The following is a 19,411-nucleotide window of genomic DNA, read 5'->3' as shown; positions in this document are numbered from 1 at the left end:
GGTGATTTATTACATCGAAAAATGTAAAGACAAAATTTTCACAATCTTGTCATCAAACAAGTCAACTCAAAAACGTTCATACTTGGTATGTACATGTAGCATCATCTTATGGTAGTAGTTGGTTTTTAATTATGACAATTGGGTCAAAGCTGTGGTAAGATTGCAATATTGACTTAACACAAATAGCTTTCAAATCTTCTCTGCAACAAAAAACCACATAGATTTGTACATAACAACAGGTTTATGTCATTTACTTCGTTTGTTAAAATTTACCACTCTTCGCTTCATATTGTGAACAAAATTATTTATTTTCTTCTCTAAAATGCCCATACATGTTAAACAATAATTTAACAGTTAATAGTGGTCCTATACTAAAGTTGTTGAAACTATGCATCTGTAATTGATATTGGAAACACAATGTGGCGAATGTGTTTTTAAATGTTTAAACAAAATTACATGGCAATATATGTTCAAATAATTTCCCTTGCTGTCAATTATAGAAGCTTCTAAACAGGATAATCGAGTATTTTATAACTGAGCTAATACAAACATATTATAGTATGGTAATAAGGTAAAGCAGTAATTACTCGTGTGTCACTTAAGGTGGTGTTCAAATGCCTTACGGTTGCTTTGGCCGAGCTTTCGGGTCGAAAGGATGTGAAGCGGTTTTTGTAACATGCAATTTATATCTAGCCGTATTGCGTAAACAATACCGATTTGTATTCGTTGCACAGGTACATGTGTTTACATTCCATTACAATCGTTATTCTAATACTTACTATATCCCGTCCAATGAAGCGTGAATGCCGCATAATATTTATGACTGTATTTTGTTTTTGTAGACTCGTGTATATAAAGTAAATTTGTATTTGGACACAGACGGGTCTAAAGTGACACCGCAACTAAAGACACCACATGACGGGAATTATGGATGTATATGCTATTGACACAGAGTCGTTGGATAAAAAGAGACATTTGAATTAATAGAGGCTTAATTGATGCATATTTGGATAGAGAAGAAATGCTCCATAAATCCAACAATCCGAACATAAATGCAAAAATCCAACACTACTATAACACATTTTAGTTTATGGAAGATTTAGAAACATAGATGTCTTATGTGGCCATATGATATAACGAATAAAATTGAGACGTGAATGTAACTATTATTCTTGTCGACAAAAAGGCAGTTACCATGTACCGTATAATTATTGAATAAGCTTATTTATAAAACCTAGTACCAGCAGTTCCATATATGTAAACATTTTTTATCGTACCTTAAAGTACAAAATTCTTATGCAATGGTATTTATGACTAATAATTGATCTTTGTGTATTTTTATACTTTTGTTGTTACAACTTCACGCGTTCATTAATTTCTTTGATTTATAGGACCACGCGACGAAGGGAATCGATGTGTGCAAATCGACAGTTCTTGACATTAACTGTCGAGTGGTGTACGATCATTTTTGTTTTCCAACAAATGAAATTGTTGACTACAACACCATGTAAAATTTACATAGTTCTTTTTTTATTCAAAAAGATTCAAGACTTCAAACGCCATTCAGATAGTAAATGTTTTATGTATATCATTTGTTAATCGGTTAAGATTTGTCACATGTTTTTTCATTATATGTCGTTTCAGATTTAGTTGCATCAGAAAAGAGGAATGAAATGGTGTAACCAAAACATTTGAAGACGTCCGTAATGATCTTCTAGCATTGTTCAACAGAGATAAAATTTTAGTTGGACACAGTCTTTTTTACGACCTTAACTTGCTAAAGGTACGTAGCGCGGTGTTTCTTTAATGTAATAGATTGCATTACATAGGGTAATATTGGCTAGAACAACGTGCTTGTAGATCTAAACAAGGTCTCACTCGAGAGCCATGTATCATACTTTACATGGAACATAGCAGAAATGTAAACACACATGTTGTCCAATTACTAATGTCGAATATAACTTCATAAGAAATAATTGTGATACTATTGAAACATCATAGATTGTGCACAGCAACGTGATCGACACCGCATTGTTATACCCCCACCTCGAAGGTCTACTCCTTAAACGGTATCTCTAAGACATTGCATTGAAAGAACTAAACAGAAGCATTCAGAGCGGAGGTAGTAATTCTTATTTTTTATAAATTTAAGTCAGTGTTGATTTTAACAATTTTTAAATAACATTAAAAAAGTAATAAAAGATATAAATCCAATCAAAAGTAAAACGCATATCAATTTGATAGATAGATAGATAGATAGATAGATAGATAGATAGATAGATAGATAGATAGATAGATAGATAGATAGATAGATAGATAGATAGATAGATAGATAGATAGATAGATAGATAGATAGATAGATAGATAGATAGATAGATAGATAGATAGATAGATAGATAGATAGATAGATAGATAGATAGATAGATAGATAGATAGATAGATAGATAGATAGATAGATAGATAGATAGATAGATAGATAGATAGATAGATAGATAGATAGATAGATAGATAGATAGATAGATAGATAGATAGATAGATAGATAGATAGATAGATAGATAGATAGATAGATAGATAGATAGATAGATAGATAGATAGATAGATAGATAGATAGATAGATAGATAGATAGATAGATAGATAGATAGATAGATAGATAGATAGATAGATAGATAGATAGATAGATAGATAGATAGATAGATAGATAGATAGATAGATAGATAGATAGATAGATAGATAGATAGATAGATAGATAGATAGATAGATAGATAGATAGATAGATAGATAGATAGATAGATAGATAGATAGATAGATAGATAGATAGATAGATAGATAGATAGATAGATAGATAGATAGATAGATAGATAGATAGATAGATAGATAGATAGATAGATAGATAGATAGATAGATAGATAGATAGATAGATAGATAGATAGATAGATAGATAGATAGATAGATAGATAGATAGATAGATAGATAGATAGATAGATAGATAGATAGATAGATAGATAGATAGATAGTTTATTTCAGACTTGTACATGGTACATCGTCTATAACACAAGAAATAGTTTACAAAGTGACAATGTGAATTTTACACACTAACAACATTTCATTTCAACAATGGTGTATAAGAAATACATTACAGCAATGGTTATTGAATAAACATACAGTTTATAAACAGTAAGAAAGAAGTAAGTATTATTCATGTAACAATAGTTAATTAGAGTCGGTTTATTAATGACTGCCAATAGGCAGTGGAGATGAACAATTACACAATATTGTTATAAAAGGCAGAACGTACACCTAATGCTTCTTTTATAAATGAAGATAATTTGATAAGTTCAATTCTATTTACACTTTTCAATAACTGTATATATTTAAACACTGATGGTCGTATACGATATTTCTTATTTATATACTTTTTTCTTAAATCGGAAAAGCAAGGACATATACATACAAAGTGGTATTCGTCTTCTATATCAAATGTGTTGTTATTTAAACAGTACAGGCAATATCTTTCATTTCTAGGTTATTAGTGTGTCTCCCAGTCTGGATTAGTAAAGGATTGGCAGACATTCTCAATCTACAAAAATAATATCTTAGGCTTCTAGGGACTTCATTTAAATATGTTTCATATTCTAAGGTAACTTTGAACTGCCTATACATATCGAGCACAGAGCTACGTTCAAGGGAACGAGACCATTCTTGTTTGAAGTTATCTATTACCCTGTTTTTAAAGGTACATACACATGAATTTAAATCTAAAAAATGCACATTATCAAATAAGAAAGTAAGTCCATATTCGTTAAACATATTTTTTATATTGTGTACCCAATTTCGGTTACCATCGTCACAATCGGCCACAGCCTGTGAATAGATACGCTTTAAGATAATATTATCAGTCGAAATAATATTGAGCCAATACTTTAAAATGCGAACGTAGCGATTTATAAACAGAGGGTATCTACCTAGTTCTCCATAGACTGCGGCAGTGCATGTATTTGTGGACACATTTAGCAAACGCTTACAAAACTTTAAGTGAATCCTTTCAATTACTTTACGCTTTGTGCAGCCCCATATCTCTGACCCATAACTTAAAATAGAACCAACGAATGCATCAAATAGTTGACATAGAACTTTTGGTTTTAGGTCATAAATTTGACATTTGTGTAATAAAAGGTTCATCGCTTTAAGGGCCTTTCCGGCTAGATGCTCTTGAGTTAGATTAAAGTTTCCTGTATATTTAAATACTAGCCCAAGGTAATTGAAGTTATCTACAGATTGTATTGGTATGCCATTATATGTCCATTTTTCGGAGCGCAATAGTCCACCTCTTTTACGAAGAATCATAATCTTTGTTTTGTCTGTGTTTACTTGTAACCCCCAAGTTTTGCTATACTCGTATAAATTATCCAATTGAGTCTGAATTTCCCTCGGTGATTTACCAACAATAGCCATGTCATCGGCAAAAAGTAGAAGTATAAGTAAAATATCGTCAATTTGTATGCCACATTCTATGTCATTTTGAAGAAACAACTCTAGGTCCTCCACAAATATAGAAAATAACAGAGGTGACATTACCTCACCTTGACGAAGCCCTACTGCATATGAAAAGAAATCAGAATATGAGGTACAATGTTTTACGAAAGATTTTACTTTACTATACATATCCCGTACAATTCTAAGAATTTTACCGGAAATTCCGGATTTGTACAATTTAAGCCATAGGCCGTTTCTATAAATAGAATCGAAGCATTTCATCATATCGACGAAAATAACATACAAGCGCTCGTTTTTATACAAGTAATGTATACAAGTTATGATTGGTTTTGGTTTAGGAATATCCTGATCGTGGTTCTGTTTAGTCGATAGTATTAACCTGTTAATATCCAACTTTTATCTATGGAATAAGTGAAAACAATTTCCCGACTTCAAAAACAAATATGAACCTGTCATACTTAATAGCTTCATAATAGGTAACCGAGCGTTAAAATAAAAGTACGTACACGATAGTTGTTTCCATTTAGTAACACTCTTTTCATTACGAAATGGTTTTACAGTTTAAGTGTTTACATTAGTGTACTTGTTTATGTACACTCACTAATTATAAATGTGATTTACACGTTTTCTATGAGGCCATGACAGCAGGAAGGATGCCGAGGTAACGATGACGTTGTTGCTAAGGAAACTGTAATGTTTTCGCTAGTTTTTTATGGTACAAGAAGACCATATTTTGCATGTTTTATTTTTACTTTTTCCCGTTTTGTCTTCAAGTTGTCCGTATGGCTACTAATCTTTAATAATTAAGTGACGTTTCTGTGTGTTTTTTATTGCTTGTGATGAGGAATAGTATGTTTTATATACTTTACTTGGCAAATAATTGGCTTTTATTTGCTCGCAAAAAATGTTCTGTTTGGTCACGTACAAATGAATGTGTTTTTTTATATTAATTGGTCAATGTTATATATGTATTGACACACACTCTAAATGGCACATGTGCGACAAAGTTATTGTGAATTTGAAATATACTCAATGTATTGTTGGGTTGCGGTACATACTCAATTTAAATTCAGAATGATAGATAAATACCGTATGACGAGATAATCGTTGTTTTTAAACAGAGGCTTTCTGGATATCGTATGTACATTCAAAATCTTTTATCCCTTGATAACAAGAATAATTAATGCTACCGAATGAATTTTAAATCACAAATATAACTGCTGGCATGTGTTTATAAACCAGTTAACAATATAACTCTCAAACATGCTTCTTTAAAGCATGAACTGTTATTTAAAACGCGATAAAACACTTCTGTAAATGGAAGTTAACCTAGTACAGTATAAATACATCAAGACTCTTGACATGAACAAGAGATATTACATATCCAAGAAATACGATCGATGAAAGAAAATATATAAACAGTGAGAATCATATATCACATTTCACATTTTGGTTTGTGAATACATCCCTTCAATCGATAAATGTAAACGTTTGACTGTGACATTTAACCTGTTGTTATGAGCATTAGTGGTGAACAAAAAGTGTGAATTTATCATCGGAACATATGTATACATCGTTTGTCCATAGACCTGTTCACGGGTTAGAAAAAAGATCATAGGAAAGTTGTTTATAATTTAAAATTAATGTTAATAAACGCATGATATTAAAAAAGAATTCCTATCCAAAAAACAATGTGTTTATATAATTATGTGATCGTTTTTTAAGTAATCAAAATCGTGAAAAAAAACATTTGTAAGTCTGTCATCGATATTTGGAAAAAAGTGGTAGCCTGTTAACCTTCGCTGTCAATTGTCAAGGATTCCAACCCTGGAGAAAACGATTTTATTTATGCTGTGTCGTATCATTGTATTTTTTTAGTTACTTAAATCATAACAGCTGTGTTTGTATATTACTTTATTTTTTTCCCTGTTTTTGCAACTATTGCTGTTGCTGTTGTTGTCGTATATAGTCATTTGAGTAAAGTTATATAATTTAATAAAAAATATAATTAGCAACGAAGAAAACCGCTTCGTACTAATCGCATAATTGATAGATTGTAAGGGGAGAACACTAGGTACATTTCAATATGCTTATATAAGTTTCAGCGGAGTAAAGTTGGTTTCGTCTAGATAAAAAATGTTTCATATATTTTTTACATAGAAGATAAATATGATTTGTAACAAAGTTGGGAAAATATTCATTTCAAAATTATTCCGTTGAGTTCATTATTAAATTACAGGAATTCCAACATGCAGAAATAATTCAATTAAATTGAAACTTAAACGTTGTGTGCTTATAAATTGCATGCCTAAAGCGTTTGCGATTTCATTATCATGGCTGATTTGGTCTGTGTTAACTGGATTGAACACATTTTTGTGCATCAGTCTCAATGTAAATGAATACATTGCTATGATTCCTTCCGAACAAACCATATAACACGCTCACAAATGTAAACCAAGCGGTAAATATTGTTTATTATTTCCAATACAATGTATATGTTATCACTGAATACATGCTAATCGTGATAGTCTACTCAGCAGATGCAGATGCCGAAAATATTGAATTAAAGAAAAAGAAAGGAATATAAGGTGTTTATTGGCAAACATAAACATATAATAATTTATTCGTTCATAAAATGTACGATGATTTATTTTTTAATTGATGGCATTAAACATGATTGTATCTTACAAAACAACGTAAACATAAGGACGCAGGCTGATCTATATGAAACAATTAATCAGATCGAAATTCTAAATGAACATTTTCAGACAAAACACTTTAATTATTGAGGACTAAGACCTTTACATGTTATTGTAATAACAAATTATTAATGTAAAAGGACACTCCAGTGAATAATAAAAAACATCTAAGACATCATATACTAAATTAAACATACCAGTGCAAAAATAAATGTAACATCAACATTACTTTTTTATGGATATAAACAGGCGACAAACCTACGAGTTAAATAATAAAAAATATATAAACAATAGGACATTGAACATTTCTATAACAAATAACGTCGTTTAAAGCAAAGCTATTAATGGGAAAGGCGTATACTTGATATATACTCATACGAAATATAAGGAAAAAATTCCGACGTCATTCAGTTACAGCACGGATTGGCAGGCAAAGGACGTCAACTTCTGTGTTTTTGTCCAGGTCTGCGTAAACACTTCTACTGTGCATTTCCATGCCTGTATTATAAAAACAAATAAATAAATGCAGTGTATAAAATACGCGATATAGACTTGTCTTTCTTTCTAAAACTGCGATATTATTAAAAGAATGTTCATAATAACATTTATCTAAAATAATTTTACGAATAACAAATGATGTCGAATATTAGATCATGCATTTAAAGCTATTATGTGTTTTTTCTGTTTAAATAGGTTTTTAGTAATGCGTTAAATTTCTATTTAAGTATACAGTTACCTTGGAAACTCGGATATCCATGCGGTAGTTTTTACCAGCAACAACCTGTAATTCCATATAAGATTTATAAAACCCATGATTAATTAACAACCATTACGTGCATTTTTACACTATATCGTGTTTAATTAAACCGTGTTCACCAATCGTATTACGACAAACGAAAGAAAAGGGAAGTGTAATTCTGTTGTTCTTGTTTTTAAGTCGTTTCACTATTGCGTCTTATATAATGATCATATTGCTATAAATACATATCTGTATGTTCATGGGCTTCAATAGAATGTATACACCAATCCGTTAACATTTTTGGAACATACTTGTGGATGAAAACTCACCCGCGTTTCAGCTTTTTCAACAGCATCTACGACGTAATTGGAGCAAATCTGTCGAGCTGCGAATTGTGCTAGTTGTTGAACGGTTCCATCATTTTGGTCAGCCGAGGTCCATCCACCGACTAGTTGGTTTTGGTTCAGATTACCTCTACCTTTAGGTCTCAAATTAGACCCTTGGCGTGCCGCAAAAGCGACGCCGACTAGAACGATGAGCAAAAGTACAGTCTTCTGTGAAGCCATTGTTAAGACCTTTTTCTTCACTGTCCTGTGATAAACAGAATCCACGTTAAATTCAAAACAAACAATAGTCTTAACATGTGTAATTTAAACTGGATTTCACTAAAGTATGCATTAATTTAAAAAACGAAATAATTTCAATCTGTTAAAAGCTTACCTCACCGATACTATCCTGCTTACTTTTGAAAACGTGTATACCACTTGGGCGTTTATATAGCAGCCCTTTCAAAGGGATGTGTGGGCTTAACCTAGTTCTACTTGAGTTTCATCTACTATAAATAATCCGTACATATATTTAAAGGCACTCGCGTATATTGTATTCCCTACTGAATTATTTCAATTACTTGCTTACATAAATATCATCACACCCTCACGTGCATAAAACGACGATAGTATTTTGTAACAACTGAATGGTTATATGTTTCATTTCCTTCAATAAATTGTAAAGCTGTAAATACATTTTTTTGAAGTAAAGTGTATGTGTTAGTGTGATTATTTCACGAAACGCATGATACTGCATAATCAAGTAAAGTATTATTCTGTTAATGTTAAATTGTCTAACCAGCAGCACAGCTACTTGCGATTAAGGTGTATTTTAAGTTGTATCGAACATTTGAAATAATAACTTAAATTATAAATGAGTAAACAAACGTGACTTTTTTTCCTAAAAAACATTCATCACAACATATATGAATTGATAATTTTGATAACATGTGTTTCATTTAAACAACAATGTTTGTGTTAGGTGTGCATACTTTTTAAATCTTTTAATGATATGCGTTACAAACGTTTATCATCGTCATGGATTTGGCAAATATTCATCAATTCCTGAATACCCCGAGTATGTTTAAATGCCTGCATATGGTCGTGCTTTCTGCTACTACTGCTCCAAAAGAGTTTTAACCTTAAACTTATATTGAACGTTTTTTGTGTGGACATGTTCGTTTAAAACAAACCGATGCATCCCACATGCCGCATTTGCGTTGTCAGCAAAGAGCGAGATCGCCTTTCAGAGCTTTTTAAATGTGTGTTCAGCTTTTTTGTCAAATCCGGTTTGCGCCAAAATGAACCGTGAGAATATCAAAACATATTTTTCCAAAAAAAATAAAACAGTTGCATTTCTTTTTTGAAATAAGCTTTGTATTTCATTCATACACTTTAATCAATTGAAAACTTATCTACCAACTTTATGCAAGAACAGTTTTGATTAGTGTTAAGGTTGTCAGTGTTAGTTGTGCCATCATTATGGACGTGTCTATCTCCCAAGCTAGACTTTATTGACGGTTGGGAAGTCTGTTACAACATGTACTATTTTTCTACACACATATAAAAGCCAATATGAGAACAGAGAATAAGTTTATGTTGTAACAAACTTCCCACACGTGACTTGCAGTAATCGACATTCTGCTTTGTAGGCCACATAAAATAATAATTCTTTTTTGCGAATTTATATGACATTATCATCCTAACAAATATCACTAAAAGAGTTCGTAACTATGTTCAGTTATTTAATATTAGTCGATGTAATGTATTCAATTTTTTAGTGTTGTTCTTATTTGTTGTACGCTTGAATTCCTTTGAACGAGAATATTTGCGCAGTAGGCAATTTTTACATTCCCGACATCGAGTCTTATCTGAGTTACCGCCCATAATCAAACGCCTTAATACAAAATATCAAGTTAAGTTGATACAATATTGAATAAATAACACAATTTTGTTTAGTGTTTTCGATTGACATTTGATATTTTACAGTTAAGTAATATTACTAATGTAACGTAGAATATGTTTATGACTTAAATTTGATTATACAAATCATTCTTAATGAAAAAAACATACTTTGTTTGGATACCGTTACTGTGGTGGACATCATACTTGTATTAATTCATATTTGTATGCCTGTCCATTTCAATTGAACTTGACTTATCGGAATTTACATAATTAATGAACAAAAGTAATAAGAAGGGAATCTGTGTACACATGTGTTTGGTAAGATTTGTCTATAATAACCATAACCCCTATTGTATTTCGAACTGTATTACGAACATATTAAAGATCTGTTTTCTCAGAGATTCAAATTGCTATGTAATGAGTATCTTGCGTTAAAAATCGACAAACAAATTAGAACACCTGAGTCCAGATGAATAAATGGCAACCAAGCAGGGTACTTAAGGGCTACATTTCAGGGGAATTACTTGATTCCATCAGGGAAATTTAGGGCTTCCAAGCAGGGCTCTTAATGGCTACCAATCAGGGGAATAACGAGCTTTCAAGCAAGGTAAATAGGGGCTAAAAACAGGGAAAATAAGGCTGGGGAATTAAGATATCAAGCAGATGAATTAAAGGTTATTTATAAATGCAGTTAAGGGCTTCCAAGCAGGGGAATTAAGGGCTACCAAGCAGGGCAATTAAGGGCTTTCAAGCAGAGGAATTAAAGGCTACCAATAAGGGAAATTAAGAAATATCAAGCAGGGGAATTCATGCCTTCCAAGCTGGAGAAATAAGGCCTATCAAGCATGGAAATAAAGAGGTACCAAGCAGGGGAATTTAGGGCTACTAAGCAGGGGTATTAAGGGCTACAAAGCAGGGAATTAAGGACTTTCAAGCAGAGCATTTAAAAGCTACCAAGCAGGGGAATAAGGGCTACCAAAAAGGGTATTAAAGTGCTTCCAAGCAGAAGAAGTGCGGTCTACCAAGAAGGGGAATTAAGAGCTTCCAAGCAGGGGTATTGAGAGCTTCCAATCAGGGAAATTAAGGGCTACCAAACAAGGGAATTTAGAGCTACCTAGCTAAGGAATTAAGAGCTACCAAGCAAGGGAATTAAGGGTTACCAAGCAGATTAATTAAGGGCTACAAAGCAGGGTAATTAAGAGCTACCAAGCAGGGCAATTAAAAGATGCCAAGAAGGGGCATTACGGGCTACCAAGCATGGGAATGAAGGGCAACCAAACAGGGCAATTAAGGGCTAACAAGCAGGGGAATGAAGGGCAACCAAGCAGGGGAATTAAGGGCTACCAAGCATGGGAATTAGCTACCAAGCAGGGGAATTACGAGCTACCAAGCAAGGGAATTAAGAGCTACCAAGCAGGAAAATTAAGGGCTACAAAGCAGAGCATTAAAGGCCATGAAGCAGGGGAATTAAAAGCTACTAAGTAAGAAAATTAAATCAAATAAAATCAAATTTTATCTTAAGTCGGTACATGTGTAACAAAGCAACATTAGCTATGAATAGTTATTTACCGACATTTAAAATAATAACAATAAATAACATGCTTATATAAAACAAACATCAGCATTAAATGATACATAATCAATCCTATAGATTATTAAGACATGACGTATTTAAAAACAAATATATTGATACAAAGACAACATTGAAAGAACTGGCAGACTACAATCATCACAAATATAATTGGAAGAAATAATAAATTCAATTAAAATATGTGTGAAAATTGCTGATCTTGACCTAGGTCTATTTGGAAAGAACTGATCAGCAACTTCCTCACAAGTGCATGACATAATTGGAATATATTTCATAGTTAAAACATGGAAAGCAGCAATAACATGCACACAAATTATGCAAACACAACAGGGACGCACGCTCTAAGGGTAATAGAGACGGAAAAGGGATCATAACTACACATTAAAACAAAGCAAACAGACGAAAATAAGGGAAATGCAAGAAAATATAAATGAAGAGCAGCACAGATAAAGCATAATGTAAACAAAACTACAACTAAATTAGTACGGCTATGTAGTTTCGGAACAGCAAGAACAAGCGGAACTCTCTCCTCTCCATGCGCTGACCAAACTTCGGAAGCAATTGTAGTTCGATTGGTCTCTGAAGCTTTGCGGTAGAGAATGCCAAAGCTTGGCCGCGCTGAAGCGGAAAGAGCTGAGGCCGTATCTTGTAGTCCTTACCTTAGGTATAACAGCATTATTGGAGTACCTGAAAGAATACATGAAGTATGTTTAAGGGCTACCAAGCAGGGGAATTAAGGGCTACTACCAATCAGGATCATTAAGGGCTTCTAAGCAGTGGAAAAAGGTCTACCAAGCATTGTAAGACATGGCTACCAAGCAGGGGAAAAAGCCTACCAAGCAGGGAAAAAAGACTACCAAGCAGGGGAAAAAGCCTACCAAGCAGGGGAAAAAGCCGATCAAGCAGGAGAAAAAGCCTTCAAAACGGGAAAAAGCCTACCAAGCAGGGGAAAAAGCCTACCAAGCAGGGAAAAAAAGCCTACAAAGCAGGGGAAAAAGCCTACCAAGCAGGGCAATAAAAGCCTACCAAGCAGGGCAATAAACGCCTACCAAGCAGAGCAATACAAGCCTACCAAGCAGGGAAATAAAAGCCTACCAAGCAGAGCAATAAAAGCCTACCAAGCAGGGCAATAAAAACCTACCAAGCAGTGCAAAAAAGCTACCAAGCAGGGAAATAAAGGCCTTCCAAGAAGGGCAATAAAAGCCTACCAAGCAGGGCAATAAAAGGCTACCAGGTAGGGCAATAAAAGCCTACAAAGCAGGACAATAAAAGGCTACCAGGCATGGCAATAAAAGCCTAACAAGCAGGGCAATAAAAGCCTACAAAGCAGGGCAATAAAACCCTACCAAGCAGGGCAATATATGCCAACCAAGCAGGGCATTAAAAGCCTACCGAGCAGGGCAATAAAGGCCTACCAAGCAGGGCAATAAAAGCCTACCAAGGAGGGCAATAAAAGCCTACCAAGCAAGGCAATAAAAGCCTACCAAGCAGGGTAATAAAAGCCTACCAAGCAGGGCAATAAAAGGCTTCCAAAGAGGGCAATAAAAGCCTACCAAGCAGGGCAATACAAGACTACCAGGCAGGGCAATACAAGCCTACCAGGCAGGGCAATAAAAGCCTACCAAGAAGGGCAATAAAAGCCTACCAAGCAGGGCAAAAAGGCTACCAAGCAGGGCAATAAAAGGCTACCAAGCAGGGCAATACAAGCCTACGAAGCATGGGAAAAAGCCTATCAAGCAGGGGAAAAAGCCTACCAAGCAGGGGAAAAAGCCTACCAAGCAGGGCGATAAAAGCCCACCAAGCAGGGCAATAAAAGGCTACCAAGCAGAGCAATAAAAGGCTACCAAGCAGGGCAATAAAAGCCTACCAAGCAGGGCAATAAAAGCCTACCAAGCAGGGCAATAAAAGACTCCCAAGAAGGGCAATAAAAGCCTACGAAGCAGGGCAATAGGCCAACCAAGCAGGGCAATAAAAGCCTACCAAGCAGGGCAATAAAAGGCTAACAAGCAGGGCAATAAAAGGCTATCAGGCAGGGCAATTCAAGGCTACCAGGCAGGGCAATACAAGCCTACCAAGCAGGGCAATAAAAGCCTACCAAGCAGGGCAATAAAAGCCTACCAAGCAGGGCAAAAAGCCTACCAAGCAGGGCAATAAAAGGCTACCAAGCAGGGCAATAAAAGCCTACCAAGCAGGGCAATAAAAGGCTACGAAGCAGGGGAAAAAGCCTATCAAGCAGGGGAAAAAGCCTACCAAGCATGGGAAAAAGCCTACCAAGCAGGGCAATAAAAGCCCACCAAGCCGGGGAATGAAAGGCTACCAAGCAGGGCAATAAAAGGCTACCAAGCAGGGCAATAAAAGCCTACTAAGCAGGGCAATAAAAGCCTACCAGGCAGGGCAATAAAAGCCTACCAAGAAGGGCAATAAAAGCCTACCAAGCAGGGCAATAAAAGCCTACCAAGCAAGGCAATAAAAGCCTACCAAGCAGGGTAATAAAAGGCTACCAAGCAGGGCAATAAAAGGCTACCAGGCAGAGAAATACAAGGCTACCAGGCAGGGCAATAAAAGCCTACCTACCAAGCAGGGCAATAAAAGCCTACCAAGCAGGGCAATAAAAGCCTACCAAGCAGGGCAAAAAGCCTACCAAGCAGGGCAATTAAAGGCTACCAAACAGGGCAAAAAAAGCCTACGAAGCAGGGGAAAAAGCCTATCAAGCAGGGAAAAAAGCCTACCAAGCAGGGGAAAAAGCCTTCCAAGCAGGGCAATAAAAGTCTACCAAGCAGGGCAATAAAAGCCTACCAAGCAGGGCAAAAAGCCTACCAAGCAGGGCAATAAAAGGCTACCAAGCAGGGCAATAAAAGCCTACGAAGCAGGGGAAAAGCCTATGAAGCAGGGGAAAAAGCCTACCAAGCAGGGGAAAAAGTCTACCAAGCAGGGCAATAAAAGCCTTCCAAGCAGGGCAATAAAAAACTACCAAGCAGGGCAATAACAGGCTACCAAGCAGGGCAATAAAAGCCTACCAAGCAGGGCAATAAAAGCCTACCATGCAGAGCAATAAAAGCCTACCAAGCAGGGCAATAAAAGCTTACCAAGCAGGGCAATAAAAGCATACCAAGCAGGGCAATAAAAGCCTACCAAGCAGAGCCATACAAGCCTACTAAGCAGGGCAATAAAAGCCTACCAAGTTGGGCAATAAAAGCCTACTAAGCAGGGCAATAAAAGCCTACTAAGCAGTGCAATAATAGGCTACCAAGCAGGGAAATAAAGGCCTACCAAACAGGGCAATAAAAGCCTACCAAGCAGGGCAATAAAAGGCTACCAGGCAGGGCAATAAAAGGCTACCAGGCAGGGCAATAAAAGGCTACCAGGCAGGGCAATAAAAGCCTACCAAGCAGGGCAATAAAAACCTTCCTAGCAGGGCAATAAAAGCCTACCAAGCAGGGCAATAAAATGCTACCAAGCAGGGCAATACAGGCCTTACAAGCAGGGCAATAAAAGACTACCAGACAGGGCAATAAAAGGCTACCAGGCAGGGCAATAAAAGGCTACCAAGCAGGGCAATACAAGCCTACCAAGCAGGGCAATAAAAGACTACCAAGCAGGGCAATAAAAGCCTACCAAGCAGAGCAATAAAAGACTACCAAGCAGGGCAATAAAAGACTACCAAGCATGGCAATAAATGACTACCAAGCAGGGCAATAAAAGGCTACCAAGCAGGGCAATAATAGCTTACCAAGCAGGGCAATAGAAGCATACTAAGCAGGGCAATTAAGTGCTACCAAGCAGGGGACTTAAGGGCTTCCGAGCAGGGGAATTACGAGCTACGAAAAAGGGAAATAAAGGGCTACCAAGCAGGGCAATAAAATGCTACCGAACAGGTCATTTATCGGCTACCAAGCATGGGACGTAAGGGCTACCAAGCAGGGCAATTAAGAACTGCCAAGCAGGGCAATGTTTTGTTCAATTTCACTGTTGACTTACACAGAGCTCAATCTTACAAACAGCCCAAATTAAGTCCCACACTTTCGATGGTTTACTCGAGTTAAAGCGCATTTTCGTTGCATTTTGATTATTTTGATTATTTCAGAGTTCGGGCTCTGCGAATAATTATGCACTGAATTGAAATATAAGGGCATGACGTGATGGTAAAATGTTTAAATGAAAGAAGAAATTGGTCATATTTACAACAATCATTTTGAATTATAATGTCAAAGAACAGATTTTCTGGAAAAAAGATGTGCAATAAATATGTTGTTTTGTACATGTTCATCAAAACGACTGCGAAATTATTATGATATAGCCAGTGTTTTTCAAACATTAATGTAAGTATGTCAACAAGAGCACATTTTACCAGGTAAGTGATTTATCATAAACAACAAATGCGGCATGTTTATTCTCAACAATTATTGCAATACTAATACGAAATGTTCAATACTAAACGATGGTTCTGTATAGTATTTATCTTGATAAATCTGTAACAATGTAACATACTTTCAGCTGTTGCAATTTATTCAAAGCAAGGCAACAATGATATTGTTACACTCGATTACATCACGACATTTGACTATGGTAGCACACACACAACAGCTGTCTGAATAACAAACGAACATCGTTTGGTATTTAATTGAAAAAATACCGTGAAACTTGACATGTCCTATTTCGTGAAAAACCACCACAAATTATCGGGTATCAATAACTCGGTTATCGCATGATCGCCCTAACTGTTTAAAGGGACTTTTTCACATATTGAAAACAATATATAAAAAAATAAAAGAACAGTGTATATCAGGGAGCACGAATGACAAATATAAATACAGTTTACCAAATACTCTGAGGTTTTAAGTTATCAGCTGTTGTTTTGTTTAATGTTGTTACATAAAGTGGGCTTTTCAAACTATGGGTACCCCTTGCATTTACATTAGTCACTGTGTTTAGTGCAGTACAAGTGTATATTGAATGATCAAATAAAAATAATACTATATTCATAAGGATCATTTTGTATTGTTTGAGAAAACATTTTTTTTTCTTCATAAAATCTGTTTTTGCTGTTATTTTATTAAGTAACATGAGAAACAATAGCTATGATAAATTATGTCAATAAAAATGTTGTTGTGTTGTACAAAAATTAGCTAAATGATATTGGCGAGTTTTCTCAACTTGATCGTAAGCATTGTTTTTCACAAATTTGAAAATACTTAACAAATTGTCGAGTAAACAACAAACAGCCATACACAAGGAGTTGAACAGATGAATCAATTATCAATTATCTGTGTTGCATAAAACTTTTGGAAGGCGTAAAACTAACCTTCAATTGATGCGTGAACATACCATATATCTTTCAATACTATGGAATAGATCCTGTGGAAAACATACCCGCAAGTACTAGGGTTATTTCTTACAAAGGACAATATTACACAAAAAAAATAAATTTAGCCATAATACTCCAATTAAGATTTACTAGTAACAAAAATATCATTTGTCAATATTGTTAAGAGAAGTATCCCTGTATTAAAGCAAAATTTTTAAATTATCATGTATTTTGTAATTTATACGGTTCATCTTTAACTGAACACGCACCAGTACACAATTTGGCCCCAAAGAAGTCATGTGTTCATAAAATATTCTGACTCATTAATGTATTGAAAACTATTTCACAGTAGTGTTTCAACCCTTTAATCCTGGTACACTCTCCAGGTGGTAAGTCCGCAGTGGTGATCAATCCACCACGTGTTGGTGACTGGCTTCCAGCTCCTCTAATCTCTTCGAGACCATAGCCAACTGTATGCCCTTTCAGCTGATTGCTCTAATCTGCCCACAGCAGTCCTTCTCTTATGGCCGTTGAGTCCCATGGCGCCCAACATCTTCCATAGTGAATGGGCTGGGAAATCCCGTGCTCCTATTTCAGCATGGAACTGCCAGGTTCTCCATCCTTGTTGTCTGCATTGGTCCATGAGATCAGAGTACTTGGTTTTCTTCCTTTCATAGGCTTCTTCACACCTTGTTTCCAATGGAATTGTCAATTCAATCATCACCAGGTGCTTTGCAGTTTTGGACCAGATGACAATGTCGGGTCTGAGATTGGTTTGTACTACCTCTGGAAAGACAACCTTTTTCTGTAGGTCAACAGCCATATTCCAATTGTCAGCTTCGTCAAGTAATGAAGATGTTGTTCTTTTGCCTTTAGGTGCTGGCTGGCCTTCCTTGACGAAGTGAATGGTTTTTGGCTGTGGCTGTTTTCTCTTCTTCATTTGCTGTCTTTCAAGAATGTCTGCCATATCACGAAGTACTTAGTCCTGGCGCCATCTATATCTGCCTTGCGTGAGTGTTGTGCTGCATGACGATAGTATGTGCCCCATGCTTCCAGTTCTGTTACATAGTTGACATGATGGGCTGTCTTGTATTCCCCATCTGTGTAGGATAGCTGGTTAGGGTAGCAGATCATATACCGACCGCATTAAAAAGCTGATTCGCAAAGGCTCATACTTCCAGATCTGGTCCCATGTCATCATCCTTGGTATGGTGTCCCAATTTGGCCATGCCTCTGGGATCCCATGGCTAATGCTCTAGATCTTCTCTCCTCTTCTTCCATCTTCCGCACTTCATCTACTACCATTTTTCTTTTTTCCCCGCTGGCTGCTTGGCTCCGTCTAGGACATCTTGAGATTCCAAGACCTTGGCGCCCACTAGTGGTTGTTCCAACAATGTCTTTCTGCCTAAGTCTACTTTCTGCCTGGGTCACTGCCTGGCAGGCTGACCACTTACTCCCTGTTCTTGTCTCTATGCCAGCTTTCCTGATCATATCATCTCGGGATTTTTTCAGAGTTACCACCAGCCGTGCCTTTGATGCCTTGAACTCCTCCACCTATGATGAGAGCGGGAGTTGTAACTGATTGGATCTTCGATAAAGACCTATGTTTGTAAAGCTTTGCGGTACCACTAACCATCGACAAATAAGTCTGCGTATGGTTCTTTCTAGGCCCTCCACTGTTGATGTTGCTATCTCATACAACATAAGGAGCCACATCAGGCGAGGTAGAAGTCCGTGTTGAAACACCCATGCCTTGAATTTCCCTGGTAGCCAAGACCTGTCTATTTGTTTCAACCCTTCATTTAGCTGGCCTTTGATGCGCTTTAAATTATTTGTATCGTTGAGGCTGGCATCATATCACTTGCCCAGGCACTTGATTGGACTATCCATGATATATGGTATGTCTTCTCCCTGTACCTGGAGGTTGACCTTCTTGGTTGACTGGCCTTTCTTGATGATAAGGCTTCTGGATTTCTTTGGCTTGAATTTCATTCTTGCCCAAGATTTTCTACTCTCAAGAGCTGAAAGGACGCATCTAGCCTGCACATGTGTCTGGGTTGTTATGGCTAAGTCATCCATGAAGCTCCTGTTGCTTGGCAGGTAGATCCCTGACGCTGTTTTTGGTCCACGGGTTTCCTTCTTGGCAGCATTCAGGATGAGATTCATACCCATGACAAATAGGGCAACGGAAACGGTGCAGCCAGTAATGATTCCCTTCTCAAGCCTCTACCACTCTGTTGCATTTTCTCCCACTGAGAAACGCAGTTGGATGTTGTCAAGGTAGCCAAGGACAATGTTCTGTACATGTGCTTGTAAGTGATAATGATCCAGCGCTCTTCGTAAAAGCTGG

General features: G+C 36.2%; 3 protein-coding genes across 12 annotated transcripts in view; 1 reads left to right on the top strand and 2 right to left on the bottom strand.

Moving 5' to 3' along the window:
* The window catches only part of LOC127869298 (serine protease inhibitor dipetalogastin-like), a 212,111-nt gene that overhangs the window by 89,337 nt on the left and 103,363 nt on the right, over positions 1 to 19,411 (bottom strand). The window lies entirely within an intron of this gene.
* LOC127869297 (putative exonuclease GOR) overlaps positions 1 to 19,411 on the top strand; it is a 218,004-nt gene that overhangs the window by 130,295 nt on the left and 68,298 nt on the right. The window lies entirely within an intron of this gene.
* LOC127869308 (uncharacterized) lies at positions 7,034 to 8,752 on the bottom strand. Its single transcript, XM_052411762.1, has 4 exons — positions 8,655 to 8,752; positions 8,264 to 8,525; positions 7,932 to 7,976; positions 7,034 to 7,693 (listed from the first exon to the last, which is right to left on the bottom strand). The coding sequence occupies exons 2-4, from the start codon at positions 8,498 to 8,500 to the stop codon at positions 7,607 to 7,609; spliced, it is 369 nt and encodes a 122-aa protein (XP_052267722.1). The 5' UTR covers positions 8,501 to 8,525; positions 8,655 to 8,752; the 3' UTR covers positions 7,034 to 7,606.

The sequence above is a fragment of the Dreissena polymorpha genome, chromosome 2 (assembly GCF_020536995.1).
Source record: "Dreissena polymorpha isolate Duluth1 chromosome 2, UMN_Dpol_1.0, whole genome shotgun sequence".
In the NCBI taxonomy this organism is placed as follows: Eukaryota; Metazoa; Mollusca; class Bivalvia; order Myida; family Dreissenidae; genus Dreissena; species Dreissena polymorpha.
This window is presented reverse-complemented; position numbering and strand designations above follow the sequence as displayed.